The sequence below is a fragment of the Oreochromis aureus genome, linkage group 20, assembly GCF_013358895.1.
Source record: "Oreochromis aureus strain Israel breed Guangdong linkage group 20, ZZ_aureus, whole genome shotgun sequence".
NCBI lineage: Eukaryota > Metazoa > Chordata > Actinopteri > Cichliformes > Cichlidae > Oreochromis > Oreochromis aureus.
In genome coordinates this window covers 30,733,079-30,757,478 of record NC_052961.1, presented here as the reverse complement: position 1 = coordinate 30,757,478, position 24,400 = coordinate 30,733,079, and the positions used below count along the sequence as shown (strand labels likewise).

Genomic DNA, 24,400 nt, shown 5'->3' with positions numbered 1-24,400 from the left:
ACTCATAGAGGCTTAGAGACAAGTCCACAATGATCTGGCAACCACTGAAAGGAAAACGTGTATTCCCAACCAGTTGATTCAAACTTTCTCTGAACCGTTTTGATTGCTAGCAGATTTCCAAAGTTGTCTGTAGTTTGCATGGAAGATGCCGTCTTGTCTGCAAATATGCACCAAGGAATATCCTTAACCTTGAAAGGGTGGATTCTCCACCTCTGGTTTGCATTGCACTGTTTCAGGTTTTCCTACAGCTTGGCTAGTATATGGCGTGTTTTTGCAGACAAGTTGGGGTCTTCAATACAAACTACACTTGACGGCAGCAATCTGCTAGCAGCCCAAGCATGAGAAGCTTCTATAGGAGTGAAATCTTTTCAAGGAAGTTAGAGCAATGAGCTAACTTTAATATGTTAAGTAAGAATTTTAATTGAACTCTTTTCACCTTCTATCAGATTATCACAGCTCTGGAAGAGGACTGCACAGCTCAGAAGATGCAGCTTGGATACAGGCTCCAACAGATAGCAGCTGCCGTTGAAAACAAGGTTACAGACCTATGATTTCCAGGGCTGGGATAGACAAACTTTTCTTAACATCTCCTTGGAAAAAAAAACAAAACAAGAAGAAAACGTTTTTTTCCCTAAGAAAAAGGACTATTTGGTCACATACTGTGATTCTGCTGTCATTTTGACAGACTAAATTGTTAGTGAGGTGAGAGATGCTCATTGACACTGACCATGTTTCTTGTGCTGAATCGGTGTGTACACTTACACTCCTCTTTTGTCTCATTTTGGGAGCAAAAAGAGCGCCACATCGCTGAGGAGGGGAAAAAACTGAGAAAATGTGAAACCGAGCACATCAAAACAAAGGAATTTCTTCTGAACCTTGGATTTCTGATGTTTAAGTCACCTAAAGGGAAATTAATAACAAAACAAACGAGATCATTTTGGGTGTTTTTCTCTTTCTCGATGGACATTTTTCAGAGTAACTGCACAGAACATTCCTGCCCCGAGTTTAAAGGTAGATTTGTTGTGGGAAAAAAGAAAATCTAAGTGTGCTGGAGACAAAACAAAGTGGCAAAAGGGAAAAGGAGGATTTGACCTTAAACACCAACAGCTTTGGAGTTTTCTACCATGTTTTCTCAAAGTCTTACAAATTGATAATGACACTGTCAGTGGTCTAAGTTACCACTTATTGAATCTGAAGTATGTTTTCATTCTGTTTTTACCTTCCTGAGATCAACCTTCCAAGTCTTACTCTGTTGTCGTGTTCAGTTAGCTGTTATTGGATGGGTTCACTGGGTATATTTCATTTTTTAAACTCGTCATTACCAGTTCTTTTACTGTAATTTGTAGCTGCTGCCTAATTTAGTTTAAATCTCAGACTAATGTTTTATAAAAGCTCTCAATCTGCTTTTTTTTAAAAGATAACCTACAGCTTGGGGAATTTTCTTTTTCAGGTAACGTTTCACAAATTTTGTTTCATTTTCAATCTTTGCTTTTATTTGCAGACGCAAAGCAGTTTGACAAAGACATTTGTAGCTGACTTAAGAACAATCCGTCAAATCTTCTCCACAAGTTAAACTACATGCAGACAAAATCTATAAGAGATCAAACCTGAACTTAACTAATAAAAGCAAAAATATTAAAAATAAAATGCACAAAAGAACTGAAGAACATTTTTAGAAATGTCAAATACTGGGGTCATTTACTTTTGATTTTAGAGGTGACTCATAGGTTGTTATAGAGAAACAAAAAAAATAAAATAAAATGTAGAATAAACTAAATGAATTCTTGATTTGTACACTAAACTATGATGAATTAATTTTCCATTTAAAGTCATCCTGCATAGATCAGCTGATTGTTGCGTCTGCCGTTCCAAACACGTTGCCAACCCTTACAGAGTGCCCTCGGGTCACCAATCGATACACTGTCACTACATAAAATAGTTGAATGGTGTTTCTCCCGTCTCTGTTTTACTTACTTTTTAATTTTCATTTATTGGCCGTTATAAATCCTGACACCAACAGATCTGTAAATAGCTAATATTGGCTAACGACATCGGCCCACTCATAAATTGGTCAGGCTCTACTTTATATATATTTTCATAAAGACCTGTTTTCTCTTCTCTGTGGTCACATGACCACTGCTTAAATTCAGTGTTTCAGGAAAAATATGTTTTTGCTGAATCTTTTTACACTGACCAAGCAGCTGTTTCCTAAGGTCGTTTAATTAGCATTTCTGTTTTGGTGTCGGTGTACGTGTCATTTTTATTTTCCTTTACAAAAAGGGGAAAAAGCTCATCTCTGAGACTTATATCACACATTGTAATTGCCTAACAAAGGTGCCTGTTGCTTTGCCACGCCTCATGTGAGAATCCTTTTATTTTCCCAGTTTAATTTATTGTTTATTTATTTTATTGCATATGTTGTTGGATTTTTCCTTACAGATCTATGAAACATTTATTCCCGTCACATTCAGATGTTTTTGTTTTTCTTTTGTACATCGAGTTGGATTTGAGGAGTTTCAAACTTCAAACTCAAATCCAGTTGTCCTCAGATGCTGATTATTTTTGAACATTTTGGACCCATTTTAAATGTTTCAAGCAGTTATCTTGTAAATTAAAAAAAACAAACGAACAGGATTTTTTGTTTTTACCATGCGCATTGGTGTTGCTTGTGTAAGCAAAGCTCAGTTCTGATGTTTGTTCTGTACATACTTTTCCTAAGTAATCATGACTTTAGCGTTCTCTAACCAACAGATAGGATGAACCTAACAACAGTTTAATGTGATGCAATAAACAGGTCCAGATGTTAACAGAAGTCTCATTTTTTTGCATTATTAAATTTGTGTGTAAATATGTTCTGAACATGAGTGAATTTTGGGTTCTTTTGAATGAAAGAGGATCTTGATGTGTTTTCTGGAGCAAATATGGTTCACTTGTACAGTTCAGTTTAATTCATGTCTAGTTCATTTTCACTACAAGGTGCCTTTTTATAATTTGAGGTAAGGATCCTAAAATATTTCAAAAGTTTTAGTATATGTGATTCTCTCTTCAGTAAAACACTGTAACTGAACACTTATCTATCCAGACGCTAGTGAGCCAGCACAATATATATATAGCCACAGTTTTGTTTTTTTTGTTTTTTATTTTAGTTTTTTTTTACTATGACATTTAAAGATGGTTATCACACTAACACATACTTTAACTAACACAATTCATATTTACTGAAGAGCAGCTGAGGTTAACAAGTTTTTATCTGCTGTTTAGTGTTAGTTAACATGACAAATAAAATACTAGAATTTCGCTGACTTCTTGGATTGTCATTTATCAGACAATTCCAATAAAATGCTCAAAAAAGGCACTAACAACACAAATACAATCAACAGGTTCAGCTTATCAGATTGATTTGGTGAAAGTAACATCAGCATGAATGCTGCAGATGCCTGTTGGTGCACTTTTTACGTGAAACGGCCTACCCCAAACACCCCTAAGCCTCAACATACAGAGAAATGAGCTACAGAAAAATATAGAGAGAAATGCAATTGTTACAAAGAGATTAATTAGCAATAAAGACGTGTAAACTACAGTTACACATTTCAATATGGGGCAGGCTGCAGGGACTGACTGGCTGTTGGGGAAACAGCAGGTTTTAGTAGTGAAGTGTTAAGTTCCACTTTTAGTCCCACACACTGTAAGTAAGTAAGTAAAATTTATTTATATAGCGCTTTTCACAGATAAAAATCACAAAGTGCTTTACAACACCGGAAATGGGAATATAAAAACAATATAACAGTAAATAAAACAATGTAAAACAATAAAACTATAAAAACAGCATAAGAGGAAATTAATCAAATGCTTTTCTAAATAAAAATGTCTTCAGCTGTTTCTTAAAAGAATCAATGGAGTCCGTGCAGCGAAGAGACAGTGGGAGAGAATTCCACAACCGTGGTGCCACAGTCTGAAAGGCCCGATCACCACGAGTTTTAAAACGAAGTCTTGCGGGTACCACCAGCAGTCTCTGATCTAATGACCTTAAAGCCCGAGAAGATGTATGTGGTTTCAGCAGGTCAGATAAATATTGGGGAGCCTGACCATGTAGGGCCCTAAAGGTTAGAACTAAAATTTTAAAATGAAACCTAAAATTTACAGGCAACCAGTGAAGGGAGGCCAAGACTGGAGTGATATGCGACCTTCTCTTGGTGCCTGTTAAGAGTCGTGCTGCAGCATTCTGCACAGTCTGAAGACGATTTAAGGCTGATTTGTTAAAACAAGTAAAAAGGCCATTACAATAGTCTAAACGAGAAGAAATAAAAGCATGAATAATCATCTCAAGTTCAAGCTTTGATACCATTAGTCTGAGTTTAGAAATATTCCGTAAATGATAAAAACAGTTTCAGACCAGCTGCTTAGAATGTTGCTCAAGCGACATCGAGCTGTCAAATATGACACCGAGGTTTCTAAGGCTTGATTTTACATAAGGGTCTAAGAAGCTGATATGCTGTCTAATTTCTGGGACCATGTGGTCTGGAGCAATAATTAGAGTTTCTGTTTTATCAGAGTTTAGTTGGAGAAAATTGTCATATAACCATTAGTTAATTTCTGTCAGGCAATTACTTAAATTAGACAATTTATAAAACTCAGACATTTTGAAGGAACAGTATAGTTGGATGTCGTCAGCATAGAGATGATAGGAGATATATTTATAGCACTTAATAATTTGGCCTAGGGAAATACATAAAGTAAAAAGAGAATTGGACCCAGGACAGATCCCTGAGGTACCCCACACGGCAAAACTGTTGATTCTGATGTGACATGATTCATGCAAACAGTAAAAGATCTCTCAGACAGATATGATATAAACCATTTTAAAACAACACCAGTAATCCCAAACAAGTTCTCGAGTCTATTTATCATGATACTGTGATCTACAGTGTCAAAAGCAGAGCTGAGATCCAACAGGACCAGTACTGTGTATTCTCCAGAGTCTGCTGCCATCAAGATATCACTAGATACTCTAAGTAAGGCGTTTCAGTGGAATGCAATTTACGAAAACCAGACTGGAAAGTGTCCATAACAGCATTTTTATCCAGGAAATAGTTAAGTTGTTCTAGTACTACTTTTTCTAAAATTTTCGATATAAAAGGCAATTTGGATATTGGCCTATAACTGTTAGGAAGAAATGGATCCAGGTGAGGTTTCTTTAATATTGGCTCAACAATAGCTTGTTTAAAGAAGCTGGGGACTGAGCCAGTATGAAGAGAAGTATTTATCATTTCCACAATACAGGGGCCAATGGAATCAAACACACTAGTGAAAAGTGAAGATGGAAGGACATCAAGGGGGCTTGAAGTCTGTTTTATATGACAAAGCAGGCCTCTGATGTCTTGTAATGTAACAGGAGTAAAAGAGGACCAAGTATCAGAGGAGAGCAAGTTGAAAGTTTGATATTCAGAAGATGATGGAGAGATATTAGACCTGACCCTTTAGACCCTTTAGAAAAAGTAAAGAAAATGCTGTCCTCACCAAGTGTGTGGTAAACACTTGGGTCCGTGTCTAGTACTCATGCAGTATTGTAGCAGAGAATACTCAGGTCTCAGCCAACATGTCACAGTCCCATTTCCATTGCAAGATGAGCTATTTCTAGAATGAGAGCGTTAAAACCTGGATGGATCCAGCTCACAGATCCAGTTCAGTTATTGTCACTGCTATTAGTGAGATCGGTTACTTTATCTGTCTAAATGTTAAACAGGTGGCAGCCACAGGCCTTTGTTGGGAAGCTGAGTGTATCAAACACAGTGTTATCATAGACTCAACAATATACAGAATGTATTTCACTTTCAGTGTTATTGACTGGACCCGTTTTTTTTTGTTTTGTTTTTGTTTTTTTTAAACCGCATCCCTTCAGCCCTGTGACAAGTCCCTGGTTCTTGATAGCGATTAGTGCAGTAGCTGAGTGTCAGCTCGTATATTAACTGCTTCCTGTCATCAGTAATCCAGGATAGAGACTCCATATTTAGACGTCTGTAAATCTACGAGTATGAGCACCTGTCACATATAGCTGGTAATGCCACACCATGCTTCACACAGAGATAGCAGCAATCAGTATGATTGCTCAGATTGTCAGTAAAACTACTAAGTATTTCTATACTTAAGCTGCCAGTCAGTGTGGTGTTTTCTTGTGGCAGGCGGGCGATGAAACGTAGTCACCCCTGAAGATATTTAATGTGTGCGTTCTTTGTATATGCTTCAAGTTGTAAACCGAAGACAGGCTGGCTGATTGTGGTCATAGCAAAAAACAGAGCAGGTCACAGTTCAGTCTGTGGTGGGCAGGGGGCTCAAATGCATGAGTTAGTATGTATACTTTAAGGAAAACGTTTGTTGCATTATCTCTTTTCTTACCTATTTATTTATCCCCTACTAACCCAATGATCTAAATTTGTGCAGGTGCTATTTTGATTTCTCTCCACACACACAGACACACACCGATTGCTCCTGTGGGAAGTGTGTTATTACAGCTCAGTGAAACTGGAGAATGGTAACAGCCAGCACAGGCTTTTAGGCTTAAGATTGGACCAACATTAGAGAGTAATACCAGGACATGAGAGGATGGGCTGGAAAACAAGAATGGACACCTGCTCGCTCCGACGCTGTGCAACAAAACAGCCTAGCGAGAACTTTAAAGAAGCTCTGGCTTGAGCTTTGTTTGTTCTGCAGTCCAACCAGGCTTGGAATATGTTTCAAGAGATCAGTATAACAGCCTATATTTGTAAAAGTACTCAGTAGGCTTAATCTTACATTCTGAACCTGTGAATCTCTACATGGGCTCCATGGTCTTCTGAGCGTTTGGTGGCCTGAGCTGGAAAGCAGTGCAGATGGAGTTTGTTGTTTTGGACCAGAACTGGTAGAACAAGTGTTTAGAAGATTTTGAGTTTTGGCTTGAATGTTTACAGTGTTACCTACTATTCTCTAGCAATTGATTTACTTTTTGCACTATAACTTTTTTTTAAACAGACACATATTGTGTCAGCACATAACAAACACCTTAGCAAAGTTCACATCTTTTGGCACCTACTAGCAGCCTTTTGCAAAAACATATAATTTGTTCCCATTACTTTAGTTACAATCTTTGGAATCTATGAAAAATGCCAAAGATAACAGCTTGACAGACTTAAAATAGCATTTTTGCACCAAAAATACTATTAACTGTTCTTACTAGCTATTACCTGAAAACCATGTCGGCATGGTGTGCAGCCTCCATCCATTCACTTCCGCTTATCCTTTTTCAGGGTCGCGGGGGGGCTGGAGCCTATTCCAGCTGTCTTGGGGTGAGAGGCAGGGTACATCCTGGGCAGGTTACCAGTCTGTCACAGGGCTGACACATAGACACCCATTTGATCTCAAATGCACGCCTATGGATAATTTAGAGTTTCCAATTAACCTTTCCCCACTAACTGCATGTCTTTGGACTGTGGGAGGAAGCCAGAGTACACGGGGAGAACATGCAAACTCCACACATAAAGCCCCCGGCCTGATGGTGGAATTGAACTCAGGACTATGAGGCAACAGGACTATGAGGTAACCACCATGCTGCCGTGTGCAGCCTGTCCTTAAAAAGAGAACTGAGGAAACTAGACAAGTGGAGGACAAAGAAGTCTCAGGCCTAAAAACGATCTACAGCAGATGAACAGTATCTGAAAGTTATGCCCTTTAGAAAAAGTAAAGAAAATGCTGCAAAGACAGGAGCAAAGAGAGATCTTCATCAGAAACGGTCTCAGTGAACGACTGGCTGAGACTAAAGGCTGAAGTATGATAATATCATCAGGAGGGAGGTTAGGATTGTCTGCAGTCCTGAATAAAACACGGTGGCAGCTCTGTCCTGGTTTGGGGCTGCTTTTTCATGACATCCTGTCATAAACTACGAATGCAGAAAAGTACCATTAGCAGACATCAACGTGGAATATTTTGCATTTTCATTACTATCCAGTAGAGAGAGGAAGAAATATCATCATTTATTTTCCACCTGCTGTTTGTGGGTCCACAGATACACTGAAGAAAACTGGAAAGTGAAAGTATGACACTTGTCACTTGCATGAAAATTGCTGACCAGGACACAGCAGGATAACATCCACTTCAGATTATCTGCTGGAAATAGCAGGTGAATGAGGCCGGACTCACTGGGCTTTTATCTGCAGTATTGCCACATCACACCTTTGTGTCACCCAAAGCAAATGCATGCATTTTTAACACTCAGAAATCTTGTCTTCAGTAATATAAACATTCTCACAGTAAACACACTCCAGCTATAGTTTCGTGTGCTTTGCAGATGGAAAATTTCACGGAGGCGCGATGCCATCATGTGTCATCTGACTATTAACAGTTATTCACGTGAGGTCGACAGGCCTCTTGATATCTCACATCACACACACCCAACCCTCATTCCTCTGCCTTCAACACGCTTCCCTGTTTTACGAGCCAGGAGCTCCTTTGCTCCACGGTATCCACTATAAAATGCGGTGGCATGTAAGAGTGTTAACAGCATTGTGTTGGCAAGAAAAAGCAGACTCAGCCTCTGAGACGTGAAGGAGGCTGAAACATCAAGTGTACAATATATTTGTCAAGATTGTGCCAGATGCTTCTGTTAAACTTCTTCCTCAAAAGCTGAGCTCATCTGAATGTAAAATCCTCATGCAGAAAGTGCTTTGAATTGCAATCTGTTTTTAACAAATGGGACTTTCAGCCGACCTCTGTTCTAACAACTTTATTTTAATCCTTAAGAATGTGCTGCAGGCAGGTTTAGCAGTCTGTGATCCCTGTAGCAGCTGTCATTCCCGCTCTTCCCTCACTCTCTTCGGCCTTGTGTGATGTTCGGCTCATCTTTTAGGGGCGCCTGCTCTCTTTTATAGCTTTCCCAGCGTGCACGAGACATCGAGGAACAGAGAGAGAGAGTTTAATCTGAGGCTGGTGACTGAAAGATGCAAGTCCTGCAGGAGAGCAGGTGAAAACCTGACAGACTGTGAGCCAAGAGCCTGCGGGGGGATTTCCATGCTTAGACCCTGCTGACTGCTGATCCCAGCCTCCTGAGAGACCAAGCAGACCCCCCACCACAACCCCTTCTACCTCCAACACCTCCACCTCTCAGCTGCTTAACTAGATTCAAGTGCAGCTACTGTAATCAGGGCTACTTGCTTTTCTCCTGCGCCTACCTCTCTTCTCACTTTATGCCAAAAAATCTGAAATTTTAAGGTACTGGCAACATCTGCTGAACCGCACCATGCAGAGGAGCCCCTGCCTGCCTCATACAGAGGCTGAACAGCATCGTGTGTGAGTATAAAACTTTCTGCATTAGTATCATTATTATTATTTTGTATCTTCTTTCATGTTTTTATGCAGCCTTGCATTCTTGTGTGACCTCAAGAAAACGCAACTCAGCTCCTAAATGCTTTTTTTGGACATTATCAATAATTATTTAACGTTTGCCCCGAAATCTTTCACATTTGTTCGCGTCCAGCTCTTAAAACTCTACTGTATATGTCCCTCTGCTGAAAACAGACCTGTGATCAGTATTTCCAGATATGACGTGACTCCGACTCCTCGGGCCATCTGTGTATTGGGAGCAGCTGGCGTGCAGTGTTATCAGGTTGCACGGAGATGCTTCTAAATGATTTACAGCTGAGTCAGAAATAGTGCAACTTCCGGTGCTGCTTGTCCACTCTCAGCTGGGCAGTGGGGCAAACCTCCACGGCAGGCTGAGTCTGTGGGAATCTCCAAAAGTAGTTCAGCTCACAGAAACTGACACGCATATGAATACACTGTTTGAATTTCTGGGTTTGTGTGTGTTTGCAGGAGTGAGGGTGGCGTGTCTAACAGTTTCAAAGCCCTTGGATGCTACGAGCAGCTGGATCCCAAGGACAGTCAGGTCTCCGAGGACCCCCGAGAATACTGTTATGGTAACTCACACATGTATCCTAACTTTTATCCCGAGCCTCTCAAAGCCCTCAAAGCAGCTTGTACCAGGATGTAATTAAAGATTCTTTCAACATGCTGACTCTGTTATTCAGAGCCCGCTCCAGCTGGAAATGATGCAGTGTTTATGAGAATGAGCCGCTGTTGCAAGCTAAGTTCCTGTTGGCAGCATCATTTTGAGACATTGAGCTTTGCTGCTACAGTTTACAAATAGTTTTCGGATTTTTGCCAGAAGAGTTGTCCAAGTACGAGGAGAGGAACGCTTGGGCGGTGGATTGGACAGCTTTAAAAAGGAAACAGTTAACAGATTCTGGTTTGTTCTAAAGATGGTGGAAACAAGCTTGGATGAGTCTGTGAATATGAAATGGAAAACTGCACACCGAGCTGTTTGATAGAAATCTTAACATGTCTGATACCGGACAGAGTAAAGTCTCCTTTTAGCTTTGTCAGATTCACTACATATATTACCTGCTTGCATATTAAACACACGCCTGATATCATGTACTCTCCATTGTGCCACCATGATGTAGTGCACTCTGAGACATCTCAAGGTGATGTCTTGAGAGCCTTTGTCAACCCCTGAATAATCTGTCATGTTTATCAAACTCTTCCTCTCTATCAACCCCTCTGTCCACATTATATAAAAGAAACAGTGACTTCAGTAGTCCAGTTCACTTCAGTAGTTGCCCTTTTACAGATACTTTGACCAAGTCACCAATCCATCACAATTTGGCCTTTTGTCAAAGTAGCTGAGGTCTTCTTGCATATTTCTCTTCACTCCATTGCCCATTCATAGAAGATATATGCATATAAAAGATGGCTATAGTGCCTGAGACCTAACCCTTTGATTATGGTCTCCTCAGTTTGATGTCTCAATGTTAGCAGTTGTTAGCTTGCTACAATAAGCTTCAGTCATAAACCATATGGGTGCAATATAGAGACAGATAAATGTGAATTAGTGCTAAGAAACAGACTAATAAAAGACTAAAGTCTAACTAACTGAAGCTCATGCAGTGTAGGTAAGACTTGGTAGGCCGCAAGAACCATTTTTGTATTAGTAAACCTACATTTTAATGTTGTTCAGTTGAACATTTTAACATGAAGGTTTGCTATGATTGACTTGCTTTTGGGGTCGGCCCCAAGCGAACATTAGAGTGTGTTTAGCATTGGCTTTGATTTTCAGATCAGGAAGTTGCCGGAACTGTATTTGCCAATATTCACTGCATCTTTATAAGGTCACGGCTATAATTACCTCCATCAAGGAAGTTTTGTTTTGGTAGGGCGACACGCATGAAAATGCTGCAAACACAATAACTCAAAAGGTTTGTAGGGGTGTATATTGGGGTCATGTTAACAATCCGTTAAAGTTTGCCTTTTATCCACCAAGATGATGAAAAGTGAATATATACAACAACAAAAAACACTATTGCTTTAAAACTGCCAGGAGAGAGAGCTGCCTTGGTGGAGGTTTGTGCTCTTGGAGTGCTTCTTGTAGATTTAATGTTTCAGGCTCCATTTATTGAAATGCAGCAGTTTGAAAAGGAGATTTTGACTTTGGGTCAACTTTTTACAGGTCAAGAAGAAGGCATCTTCAGACACAATTAGAACTAGACAGCCTATGTATAAGAAGAGCAAACCACAAACACTGAGAATATAAGATTACACACCTACTGTATTGTGAGTTGACTATAATGTGAACATTTATTTAAGTTTCATCCCTAAGGTGAGCCTTTTCCCCCATAAAGACAACATTAGACGATCTCCACTGTACCCTTATTGACAAATTCTGACACAATAAAGATCTGGTTTGACAGACATTAGAATAGTTTCTGGGCTTTTCCAAGGGTAGCTACATAGGTAGAGACCACTCTTGCTAACTTCTGATGTAAACACAGTCATTTTATTCTATTAGCAGCCTGAATTATGACAGAAACTGCTTAGCTCAGAAAACAGCTTTGAGGGTTACTCCTATTTGGCTTTTGAGGGGTAAAAAGTCAAAGACGATCATAAGAATTCATGCATATTTTTGCTTGTGTGAATCCAAAGAGTGGCTTCTCATAAGCCTCATAGCTGCACTAAGCCTGTGTGCCTGTCTCATTATGCATTGCTTTAATGCGCAGTATCTAGTTGCCAATTTGCCGGTCTGACCTTGGTCTTCGCTTCTTACCTGCCAGCTGTGCAAGTCTTTGTGTGTACCTCATATATCCTCTGCTGCGTATGTGATACCACCGGTGCCTGACACAGTAATAAATCATAGGCTGGTGTATCTCATGCTTAAATTTAATAGACGCAGAAATTCGGTTTCAAGAGTCCTGACAATGTCCAACGACTGTGTGTCATGCATGCTGAAAGAGAAGCGATATAGGCGTATGCCTCGCCATTTTTCTTTGTCCCACTAGCAGATCTGAATGTATTACTCACTAACAGACATGTTATAGCTTATAGGAAGTTGTAATGCCAGAAATGGCTTTAGCGGCTACATTTTTAGTTGTCTTTGAAAGCTCTCTAAACAGCAGATGGAAAATGCTTAGCGAATGATAACAAGGTTTCAGATGGCAGGTCATACAGAGAGGTGCCTAATCACTGAAACTTAGAATAAATTCAACCATATAAGCAGTTCAACTAGAAATGGGACTTTGTTCATTCATGTCATTCTACTCTTATCCCCCCCAGGTGGGTACCACCCCATCCAGATAGGGGACACCTTCAACAGAAGATACCAGGTGGTGTCCAAACTCGGCTGGGGTTATTTCTCCACTGTATGGCTCTGCCAGGACCTCAAGTAGGTTCATTTTAAGACCGTGTGATATGATCAGGGTGGAAGCAGTGGAGACATTTTATCTTATTAGGCATCATATAATAATATAATAAAAACTGGATTAAACAAATATTTAGTTTGAGTCTTTTACTTTGTCCAGTAACCAGTATGCAGATCTGAGCTGGTGTCTGTGTTGGCAGGCTTGATCGGCGTGTTGCTGTGAAGGTGTTGAAGAGTGGGGCTGGCTTTACCCAGGCCGGAGAGGATGAACTGGCTCTCCTGCGATGTGTTAGTGACCATATGCTTGTGTATCTCCTCTCTAAGCGCTCTGTCTGTCACATATTTTTCTCTGTCATATCTTTGGAGCATCACTCTCTGCCAATCTTTTAGTAAAGGACAAATCATCCCCTCCCTCTTTAAAAAAACAACAACTCTTCTTGCTCTTCTTCCTCTGTTTTCATCCTATTGTCTCCTCTTTTTCAACAGGCCAGTGGTTCTGTGGGCTGTCACCCTTTTGGCCAAACGATTGTTCGACTGCTAGATGAGTTTAAGCTGGTTGGGGTCAATGGGGTACGTATCCTTTTTGGAGATGGGATTTCTTGGGTGCATATTCCAGAATCCTTTGAGCTGTTTCATTACATCATTGAAACAGTCAATATCAAAGTATTAAAATGTGAACATGTTGTAGTGGATGTAGTTTTTGCAGCAAAGTGGTTTGGGAAACTGACCTTAATGTATGGTGGTTAGACATTTGCCTGGTGCTGGAGCTGCTGGGGCCTGACCTGAGGAGCTTGCAGCTCTGCTTTGGGAATCCAGGACTGTTGCAGCCTTGGGTCAAACAAATACTTATCCAGGTAAGACAAAGCAGACCGGAAAACTCGGGCACCAGAAATCAAGTTCATACAAGGCGTGTTTAATTTAAACTGCACCTCTTTGTTCAAAATTTGTGGGATAATTTTCTAACCAATAAGTTTTTGTACAGTTTCTCATTTGGGGAAATTTGGGGTAATCATTTCTGAACAAACAGTTACCGACCTTGATCTTAATGAGATCTCTAAAAGTTTCAATCTGGTTTTAAATCACTACACAGCACTGAGACAGCATGTTTAAGGGTTTTTAATGATATTCTTTTAACTCTGGTTTCTGGCAGCCCTGCCCTCTTGTTGTTGGACCCGACAGCAGCCTTTGACACGTTGACCATGATATCCTGCTATCACGGCTGGAATCATGTGCTGGCCTAAAAGGGTCTGCTCTTCAGTGGTTTCAGTCCTACTTATCTGGAAGGGCTTTTTATAGCTACATGGGCCCCCACAGCTCCAAAATAGCCTCTCATAATTATGGTGTACCTCAAGGCTCTATTTAGGGCCCTGCCTTGTTTGCACTGTAGTCTTGTTTGCCACTGGGGTCTATTTTCTCATAGAACAACCTTTCATTTCACTGTTTTACAGATGACTTGCAGATCTATCTGCCTTTAAATGTAGGGACTCACTTCAGCTATTATTACTTTGCCTTGATGACGTTAAACAGTGGATGTCCTTACATTTTTTAAAAGTAAATGAAAACAAAAGAGAAGTTGTGATTTTTGGCAACTTCATTAATAAAAACATCCTGTGTTTAATAAACACACTTCCTGTTCCTTACAGGATCCAATTTAACACTTTTTCTTTTTAAATTACTAAACAGCTGATTCTCTTCTTTCCTGTCTGAGCTCCTATTTATTTATGCTCCAGAAAGAACCGTGAGTCTTTCTCTACCTCTTAATATTAGATCTGCACAAACGCTTGAACTTTTAAAATTGTTACTGAAGACACATTTTTATGGTCTGGCTTTTAACACATGTTGACCTAAACATTTTGGTTTTAATGGCTTTTGTTGTTGTTTTTATTGTTTTTATTGACTTTTATTGATTTTATTTATTGATTGATTTATTTTATATTTTCTCTTCTATATTATACTGCATCACTGTTGTGCATTTTATTTACTTTAGTGGCATTTTACATTGTTAAGCACTTTGTGCAGCATGGACTGTTGGTAATGTGCTATATAAATAAACTTGACCTTGACAGTGGAGATGAAGAACTCCCTTTTAACAGGAAGAGACATCCAGTAGTATGAGACTAAAAAACTGTATCGGACTATCAAAAACAGATCAAATGTGATACATCTTGTTATTAAACTTGTAGGTGTTGGTAGGTAGAAACTTCACACAGAGCCATGCAAGCTTCCCCTCACTTTCCTGTATTAGTGCTATGCTATTCCAGGCTAATCTTTCTGGCTATATTTTAGTCATTTATAACATTAGGAGCAGGAAAGGAAAGGAAACATCATCAGATCTGTGTATTTTTCTGTAGGTCCTGCAGGGCCTGGACTACCTTCACTCTCAGTGTAAAATCATCCACACAGACATCAAGCCAGAAAACATCCTTGCGTGTCTGGAAGAGCAGTCCCACAAAGCACCAGCAGGTGGCAGCAGCTCCTCCTCGATACAGACTGGGAAGGAAGCCAGTTTACCAGGCACGTTTTATTTTGTCCTTCATTGCTACAGATGCTTGAGAGTGTTTAAGAGTTTCAGTAATAAAAAGGTTCAACGCCAGATATTTTTATTTCTGATGGGCCGTATAGGCAACCATGCAGCTGTAAATACATAAATAAATATTTGCTTCAGTATTTGTGGTGTTTGTTTTTGTGCTAGAAAAAAAATAATGAAACTAATTCAACATGTAATCAAGCAAATACATGAACCATGCCACCCCAGCTATTAGAGCTGGACAAAAACAGCTGTGTACTATTTAATTTTAATATAAAATGTTTTTCTTAGAAATCCAAATTCATTATCATTATTATTATTATTATTATCATTAATAATAATGTTTTTTTTTTTTTTTTCTCAGAATGGAGGCAGGTAAACCCGTACAGCTTAAAGGAAATTGCAGTGAAGATTGCTGACTTGGGGAGCTCCTGCTGGGTGGTTAGTATTTACACTTGCTACACTTATAAAACTTTTGGTTTAACATATTTTATTAGTGTATTATTAAATTGTATAAAGGGTCAGCCACTTTATATTTTTGTCATCAGAAGTTTGCAACATCAGCCTGAAAGGCGACAATATTAAATGTCAACATTCTGTTCCAAAATGCTCTCTGCTGCCTCCAAGTGGACAAAACTACTTAATTATCTTAATAGCTAAAGTATTTAAGTGGTTCCCTTAAAAAGCACTATAAATCCTCCAAAGCAAAGAGGAACTGAGATTTTGTATTGTACCTCCACACTCAAAGTAAGAACTCGAGCCAGATTTGGAAGAAAAGGGCAAAGTTTATTGCAAGATGTTTAAACATGATGCTTCAACTCTGCTGAGAAGCCACACTGTAGAACACAAGTGACAAAGAAAATAAAACAACGAGAAAAGGAATAAAGAGGAATCGATCTTTCTCTGTCTCTGACACATGCACGCGCACACACACACCAAATCACCTTTAAAACCTTGTCTGTCATCACCAGTACAAACATTTCTGTGAGGAGATCCAGACCCGACAGTATCGCTCACTAGAGGTTTTGCTGGGATCTGAGTACGGCCCACCTGCTGACATCTGGAGTGTCGCATGCATGGTGAGAGACAAACCAAACTAATGTGATGTTCACACTTTGGAATATTTAATGCCATAATGTTATGTTTATATAGCATTCCATCAAATAGGAATTAAAGTAATTTTGCACACTTCGTAGCTAAAGCTATGCTACCCTGTAGCTAAATAACCTATAGTGAAACCTTTCTGATAAAAAGCTATCTGTGCATTCTGACTTATTCTGTGCGTCACCTCTAAATGTTCTCCTGAATTCTCTCAGGCCTTTGAGTTGGTCACTGGAGACTCACTGTTTGAGCCCAGAGCCAGTGAGTCCATTTCCCTGGAGGAAGGTGTGTTCAGATGGCTGTGTGACGAGCACTGACACGGGATTAAGTGAGATTACATCGTGCTTTCATTGTAATTAGGATACTAATGCATTCTGTGCCATGCTTGTATGTGTTTATCCACCTCAGATCATATTGGCCAGATAATGGAGCTGCTTGGCAAAATCCCAGCCGCTGTTGCCTTGTCGGGTAAATACTCTGCCGAGTACTTCAGCTGCAGAGGTGAGCGTCTGCCTTCACTTCCAGATGAAGTCTTTCCTCCTTTGTTAATATGGAGTTATTGCTGCCAGTGAGCTGCTCGTCAGTTGTAACAGTTTATGGCTTTCATCCAGGTGACCTGCGTCATGTCGGTCCGCTGAGGTTCTGGAGCCTCTATGAGGTTTTGGTGGAGAAATACCACTTCCTGTTGGAGGAGGCCTCTGTGTTCTCTGACTTCCTACTTTCCATGTTGAATTATCACCCAGAGAAGAGGGCCACTGCTGCACAGTGTCTTCGCCACCCTTGGTTGACTTCCTGTTAGCTTCTTGTTAGGCCTCTTCAGCCCTTATAGTCAGATGCTTTAAGTTGCTGCTAGACTTTGTTGATTTCAGGGCATCTTTGCGTCTTCACAGCATCTGATGGGCTTCTTATACAACACTGAAAAAAGAAGAATTTGAACTTTGCTATAAGAGCCCGACATTGAGCTTTTTCAACTTCCTTGCGATTTGTTGATCAACCCTGAGAAGCTCAGCTCTGACACTGCTAACCAGTGTGAAGTTCTCAATCTGCAACCAAGGGTGGAGTTTTATTCTTTAGTAATTTTGAATATGATTTTCTATCTGAGAATGACTGAAACTGTAATCATTTGTTGATCTTTTACAGTGCATGTGCTCTGTTAGTTTAAGTTTTGTACAGTAAAGTGAAGCACTTTAAAGAATAAAGTGACGTTAGAAGGAGTGCGAATCCAAGTCAAGACTATTTTTTGTTGTTGTTTGTTTTACATGGGTTACACAGACCTGGGGGATGGTCAAAGGTTATGCAATCGGTTGCAAAGCTCTGTAGGGTGAAAATCCCAGATCAGAGAAAGAGATCGTCATTGAAATACACTCATGTTGAGTGGAATAACTGGAAAAGATCATGCTAAACCAGAGTGTTGGATTATTGTCAAGGAGAGCACAGGAAAAAAAGGCACAGAAAGCCACACATTCTAACAACTTGACCTTATTCCCCGTAACCACAGGCATCAAATAATAATCTGACTTGTCCACATGAAAACTAAACACAGTAACATCAGCAAAGTTGCACTGACCAGGACTCTCGTGTTAGGACTGCACAAAGTTTTAAGAGTGTATGTAATTTACATATTTGATGTTTTCATGTGAGTTCTCCTGTAGTGTTTCATCCTATCCAACTGTAGGCTCGACACTCCACCAGTGGCTTTTCTTTATAAACGACCGTGTAACCACACTCTGTCCTAATCCGGCGACACTTCTTGGGCCACGAGGTGGGTTTCATTGGGCTGCAAAGGAGAAGCAGGGAAGAGAGAGGTGCTTTCATGAGGCTACAATCATTTTAATAAATCAGTGGCCTGAAATGAGCTGAACTGGAAAAAACAATCTACTCACGCAAAGCAGTAGAAACCAAGTGCGTGACAGAAGCACTTGTCGCAACCTCTCCGGAAAGAATCTCCTGCTTTGTAGTTCTTGTCTTTGGAGGAGCAGATGCCTGCGAAAAAAATGAGAGCCACGCTGTCAGATCTATCTCATCTGACTTTACATTTCTAAGCTCTTGTCTTTAGGTGAGCAGGTATGAAACTGCTGGGTAAAAATGCACTTTTTTCCCCAGGACATCATAACTTTGCAAAGGCTATAAATGTCCGTCCTCTGGGCAGAACACATAAAGGCCCGCTGCAAGGGGTCAGGCACATTAATGGCTAAATCTGGCATCCACAGCGAGTTTCCCCAGCGTTTCTGCAGGCTGCGGGTAGCTATCCTCATGGGGTTTGTCTGTCACCTTGAGAAAGGGATCAATAAGAACGAACTGATGCACTGTGAAGCGCTCCCAGGGGAATGAATGCAAGGTCAGGGTTATAAAGGACAGAGAGTTTGCGGTCAGCCAGTTTGTGTTGGTTTAACAGCCACAGCTTCCATAAATCACAAGTGTTGATTAATGTGGAAAGTAGCAGCCCCTGAGCTGGGCAGGGTAATGTGAATACATTATCTTGAACAGTGGAGGAACAGAAGTGGTTCTTACCTTTTTTGTGGTAGACTGAGGCTTCTGAGCGTCCATCGCTCAACAGAAGGATGAGGGACACGCACAAGGCAAACACCAGCACTGAAGAGTAGCTATCATTTATTGGATGTGACATTGTGAAATTTATCAAGAGAATTACCTGTTTTAAACTGCCACTTTCACTCGTTTAAATCTCGTGTGACTGTCTGGTGGAGTCCAGTGAAGTCCCTGTGGTGGCCGTGTTGATGCTGGCTAATATTTATAGTCTCACAAGTCTACTGGAGACACAGAGTGAGAGAGAAAAGAAGAGCATCTTGTGGTCTCCCGGTTTCTTTCCACCGTCCAACTTTTGTTTCAGAGTTTGAGTGTTTAGAGTTTGGCTGTGTAACCATGCGTCCCTAAATATTACCTTTGGCCATCAGCTGCTGCGTTAAGCCTGCATGGGTGAAAGTACGGGCCGGTGTTTTGACGTGACAGTTGATCAGCTCAGCGGTGGTCCTGAAACATTCCTAACCTGCCCGTTTACCATTTATTTCAATTCATCATTTATTCATTTCCTCCTGATACACGGAGGTGCTGAATAGTGAAAACCCCCCCTGCTGATACCATTAAAAAGAAAACAGCTGTTTGTGCTGACGTTGCCCCTTGTGTGAAGGGACAAATAATGAGAAAAATGCATTCTGAAACATTTTAAAAAGCTTGTGACTTCAAAAATTGCATTTCGTCTGGGGATCCAAGGTCTGGCCAGTACCATACGATGAGTTTTTAGCCCCAGATTGTTTGTACAGGACATTTTTCCCCTTCTTTTGATTGTTTACATATGCTGCTGTTCACACAGCGTGATGTAAAGACTGCAGTATTGCCAGAAATGTATGTCACATATAACTTAAGCTGTGTGATGTCTGGGGGAAAGACCCCTTAAACATTTAAGGCAAGGATCAGAAAATTCACATATGTGAGTGTCATGTCAGAAAATGGACCAACAGAGAAACACAGTCATATCCCCGTGTTCATTTGACACACACACACAGATGGATATGGCTGGATGTTTGACCAACCACAGGACAGCTTGTGGCGAGTTCCTTCCTTCCTGACAGCCTCGGGCCAATAGCCAGTCAACACACCACGCTCTGACAGAAGGCAAAACAAAACAAACTACAACATCAAGGGACTAGAAAGAACTTGTGGTGTCCTAGGGCGCCACTGCTAGCTTCCACATAAACCCCTTTAGTCACACCGGAACACTCTGAGAGCTGTGGCCTGGTGAGACACCACAATAGGGTGAAATGGAGATGTTAACCCTGCTGTAGGTGTTGGCGGGATCCAATGAATTTTGGATTATACAGTCGATCTTCGTTGGTGTCCATAGCCAGCGTTGAATACACTGTAGAGATTGGAGGTCAGCTTGGCTGATAGACATACTATTGTTTATTGTTTAAATTCCACGTAGGATAGATTCAGTCCTGCCACAGATGTATAATTAAAGTGTTATGTTTAACTTTAACCACTTCTCTAACCACATCCAGCTTTTTTGTTGTGCCTTATTCCCATAAAACCTGAACCATAAATAATTTGCCAAAACCATAATTTCTTTAACCTTCACCATGACCTATTTGTCCTGCAAAGATATTTGCAAAAAAAGTACCAAGTCAGAAAAATGTTGGTTTTGGACGGACTTCAGGGTAATAACAATGTTCATTGCTGGGTGCTGGGATAAGCTTTTGATCTCTGTGAACCTGCACGTAATTTGTTTCTGTATAAAATACCCACATCCAGCTGTATTTGCTGTCTCCATAATTCAGTTTGATCCTTTTGGACAGATAACACAGTGCTTTTAGCTATGTTTTATACTGACAAATGTTTAGAAGAAGTAAACAAGGGCTCAACCTCCCTCTAACCAATTTATCTGCTTCGGAGACAGTTCTGGGTGATTTCTATTAAAAAAGCTCTTGAAATACCCCTGCACCACTCTTCATCCAGTGCCATTCAATTAGCCAGATGTACTGCAATGAGATGACACTGTTGCATCAGCTGGTGAAAATTTCTTCCCCCCTAGATATTCCACGATAAACTGCAAGTGGTATTATTACAAAGGAGAAGTGTTTAGGTGTTAAGTGTTTACCACAGCAACACAGCCACAAAATGTCAGACCGCGTACAGTTACAGAGCGGGTTCACAGAGCGCTGAGGCACACAGTATTACATAAAAGTCTCCAACGCACTGCTGACTCCATAACTGCAGAGTTTCAAACCTCATCAGGCATTAACATCAGCACAAAACTGTGTGCCAGGAGCTTCATGGCAGCTGCTGTAGGTTTAACTACGTCCAATATTTTTGTTTATGCCCAAAGATGTGTAAAACTGACAACATTGCAATAAGTTTTAGGAAGCTACTACATCACAATAGGAAGGCAAACATGAAATATGTGATCAGCCAAACCTTAGCCGCTCAGATTTGTCATTGTGTGTCATGATTTCTGTTCTTGTTGTTTTTTTCCTGCCCAGTGCTGTTAGTCCTTATCCGATCTCTCCCACACACACTGGCTCTGCAGTAAACCCTGATCTCCTGGTCTTTCCCGCCCACTCATAAACCTGTCCCACATCCTTGCCCTGTTTCTTCTGTCATTTCTTGATTACTGTGTCCATCATATCCAATGTCTTCTTGACTCTGAATGTTTTTGCGCTGTAGTTTTTGCATGGTTGCAGTTTGGTCCTCTTATTTCCTTCCCTGTAGATATCACTATGACGATGCAAATGTTAGCACGATTCAGTAAGTACATGTGAAATAACCAAGAACTCTGTTTCACTTGGTGGTGGCATGCACAAAGCAGGTACCACAGGAACTATGCCAATCACAGTCAGTCAATTTTTGTGGTGGTGCAGAATTGAAGATTTCAAACTAGGACAACTGAGTGTGTAAGCTATGTTGGACTATTGCTGTTGGGCTTCTTATTATTACTACTTTTCTTTTCTGGTAATGTATAATAACGTGATAGAAGTCAGGAAAATGGTTGAGGCATTTAGACCTCTTCTGAAAAACAACAGTAATGGACAGATTTCTTTAAGGGGGTTTAATTGATGTTCCTTGGCTTCTTGCAGTTGTATAATTATAACTGTCAAATTAGATTTGTTAAAAAAACAATTAAATACCTTTATATTTATGTTTTTATAGTTATAATTCATTCAATAATAATTATTAAATATTATTATAATTTCTTAAAGCAATGCATTAAATCCTACTGTAATAGTTAGATATTGATAAGTTGTCTTTATATGTACATTTACTATTGGATCAGTAAATATTAGAACAACTTGGAGCAGTTTGCTGCACTATGCACAGCACATGATGGCTGATTGTTTGGCAGAAACATAACCATTGATCTCAGAATGACATAATTTTTCCTTATGTGTCTGGCGTGCCATCAGACTGTGTGGTAGGTTGAGGTCGGCAGATTGAGCATAAGTGGGGCTGACTGTGGTAGGTTGGATTCTAGTATGTGAAGAAGTATTTGCATCTGGACTGTGGTAAGTCCACAGGCTGCTGTCAGAAGCAAAGCCTTGGCAGAAAGACCACACAGACATCCAAATAACACATGATCACAGCCATATTAATTTTTCTATTAGCTGCAATACAAATCTTCCAACATCCGAATCAACCACTTAGTTTCAGAGATTCCTCTGTATTAGCTGTGTCTTTATTGATACAATGTGAAAGAGCTAAAGATTACTGAAAATGATTCCAGGAACATCTGTATTCCAGCTCTCCATCATTTCAATTGCAACCTCGATGGCCTACAGAATAACATGACACCCATGAACTGCACTGTCTCTACACAGTGTCTGGCTGACATCTTTGATGCATGTCACTCTTCATTACTTTCTCCTGTTCCAGCTGTAAATGCCTAAAATACGTACTATATACATATATATATATATGTGTGTGTGTGTGTGTGTGTATGTATACTGCACATGGCACCACACCATTCAGTGACACACAGGTGTCGTTGAATGGTGTGGTGCCATGGCTTTTGTCACCACTTCTAAACCCATATGAACTCAAAAACAATTCCATGGCTGGTTGGTGAGTGGTTGGAGAAAGTTCCTTATGTCATCAGGTGAAACTAGGCACAACGAGGAAGGGAAAACCTTGCAATTGCTTTGGTCTTTAGCAGGCTGCCAGAATCAGCTGAACTTTGTCTGCAAAACACTGACTCACTAACTAACTTAAAATTACTTACAGAACAATTTGTGTCTACCTGTTTCTAAGCTATGGAATGCTTAGAATTACTCATACACGACATAAATTACTTGCACATTAGTTAAAATTATTTACAGACTTCTTAAATTTACTTAAAGTATAACCAGACTTGTAATACTATTTTTCTACCTAACTCAAGGTATTTGCAGGGAAATTTAATTTAATTACAGGCTGTTACGGCCTCTGGCCTCAGGTGGCCCCGCCTTCCTCTATAGAAATCACAGTGTTCCAGGACTCATGGGGGATTGGCTGGCCCCGGACCTATGCCCGCCTCAACTACATGCAGATCGGAGTGTGCCAGACCACTCACACCATTGGCTGCTGCAGGAGCCTTGAACACAACGGACCAATGACACGGCTGCCTGCATTTACCGGGGAATACAAAAGGCTGGAGGTCCTTCACTCAGTGGCTGCTGCTTAGGACTGAACATGCAGTTTGCCCTTCGTGCCTCTCTCGTCAACCTTTGTTGAACTTGTTCATATTTCTGAACTTTGTTAAATCCTGGTGTATGCTTGAACTTAGCCTGACTAGAGCTTTGAGCTGCTAGCTGGCTGTGAGTAGAATATTGTGATGCTGGCTCGCCTTAGTTTACTCTTAGCTTTTATTTTGTGTGCCGCCAGCTTGCCTTAGTTAACCTTTAGCTTTTACTCTTGTCTTTTCTTTTGTCTTTATATAATAATTGTTTGCCCAGCGGTCTGTTGAACAGCCCTGTCGGTTTTCTGTTTAAAGTTTGTTATTAAAACCCTTCTTTACTCAGTTTTGTGTTTGGGGCTTGTGTATGTTACTCCTCCCCTGACGCCTAGCAGAGGGGGTCGTAACACAGGCGAATTATGACCTTAGTCATGAGCTTAATTGTAAAGTGTATCCCATTTCTCCTTAGCAACTAGATTTTGTCAGGAAGTCAATCTTTAGGCCTGTGTGACTGAAGCTTATCAGGACATGGTGAAGTTTAAAAACTTGCTTAGATACATTACATTAGTTTGTCTTTTGTCACCTGCACATATATATTGACTATAAGATTATACAGCATAGGAGAATAATCTTCTTGAAAAAGTCACCTAAGCAATCCTATATGCCAGTGAAACATTTGAGGTTTCTATTACTGTATTGTAGTGGATCGAGCCATGCAGTATCCAAGGGTGCATACACATTCAGCACAGAATTCAATACATAACACTGTGGGTGACCAATGTGGTAGCTGCTAAAAGCAGACCACACAGAGAAGGAAGCCACTGATGAATTACAGGTACTTACTGTGACAGGTTGTGGGTTCTCCAGTCACAGGCAGTCTCGGGCTATGCCACCCTCT

General features: G+C 40.3%; 2 protein-coding genes across 3 annotated transcripts in view; both read left to right on the top strand.

Moving 5' to 3' along the window:
• plxnb1a (plexin b1a) overlaps positions 1-2,807 on the top strand; it is a 72,906-nt gene extending 70,099 nt beyond the window's left edge. For both annotated transcript variants that reach the window (XM_039604342.1, XM_031728260.2), the window contains one exon: positions 447-2,807. In XM_039604342.1, coding sequence (XP_039460276.1) covers positions 447-551 — 105 coding nt within the window. In that variant the 3' untranslated portion in view covers positions 552-2,807. The remainder of the gene's footprint in view (positions 1-446) is intronic.
• A 6,163-nt stretch (positions 2,808-8,970) lies between these two features.
• Positions 8,971-17,569, top strand: si:ch211-220i18.4 (SRSF protein kinase 3). The gene is made up of 12 exons (XM_031728255.2): positions 8,971-9,315; positions 9,838-9,941; positions 12,631-12,739; positions 12,916-13,003; positions 13,202-13,289; positions 13,463-13,569; positions 15,067-15,229; positions 15,607-15,683; positions 16,214-16,321; positions 16,559-16,628; positions 16,752-16,844; positions 16,955-17,569. The coding sequence occupies exons 1-12, from the start codon at positions 9,266-9,268 to the stop codon at positions 17,140-17,142; spliced, it is 1,245 nt and encodes a 414-aa protein (XP_031584115.1). The 5' UTR covers positions 8,971-9,265; the 3' UTR covers positions 17,143-17,569.
• The last annotated feature ends 6,831 nt before the right edge of the window (positions 17,570-24,400 follow it).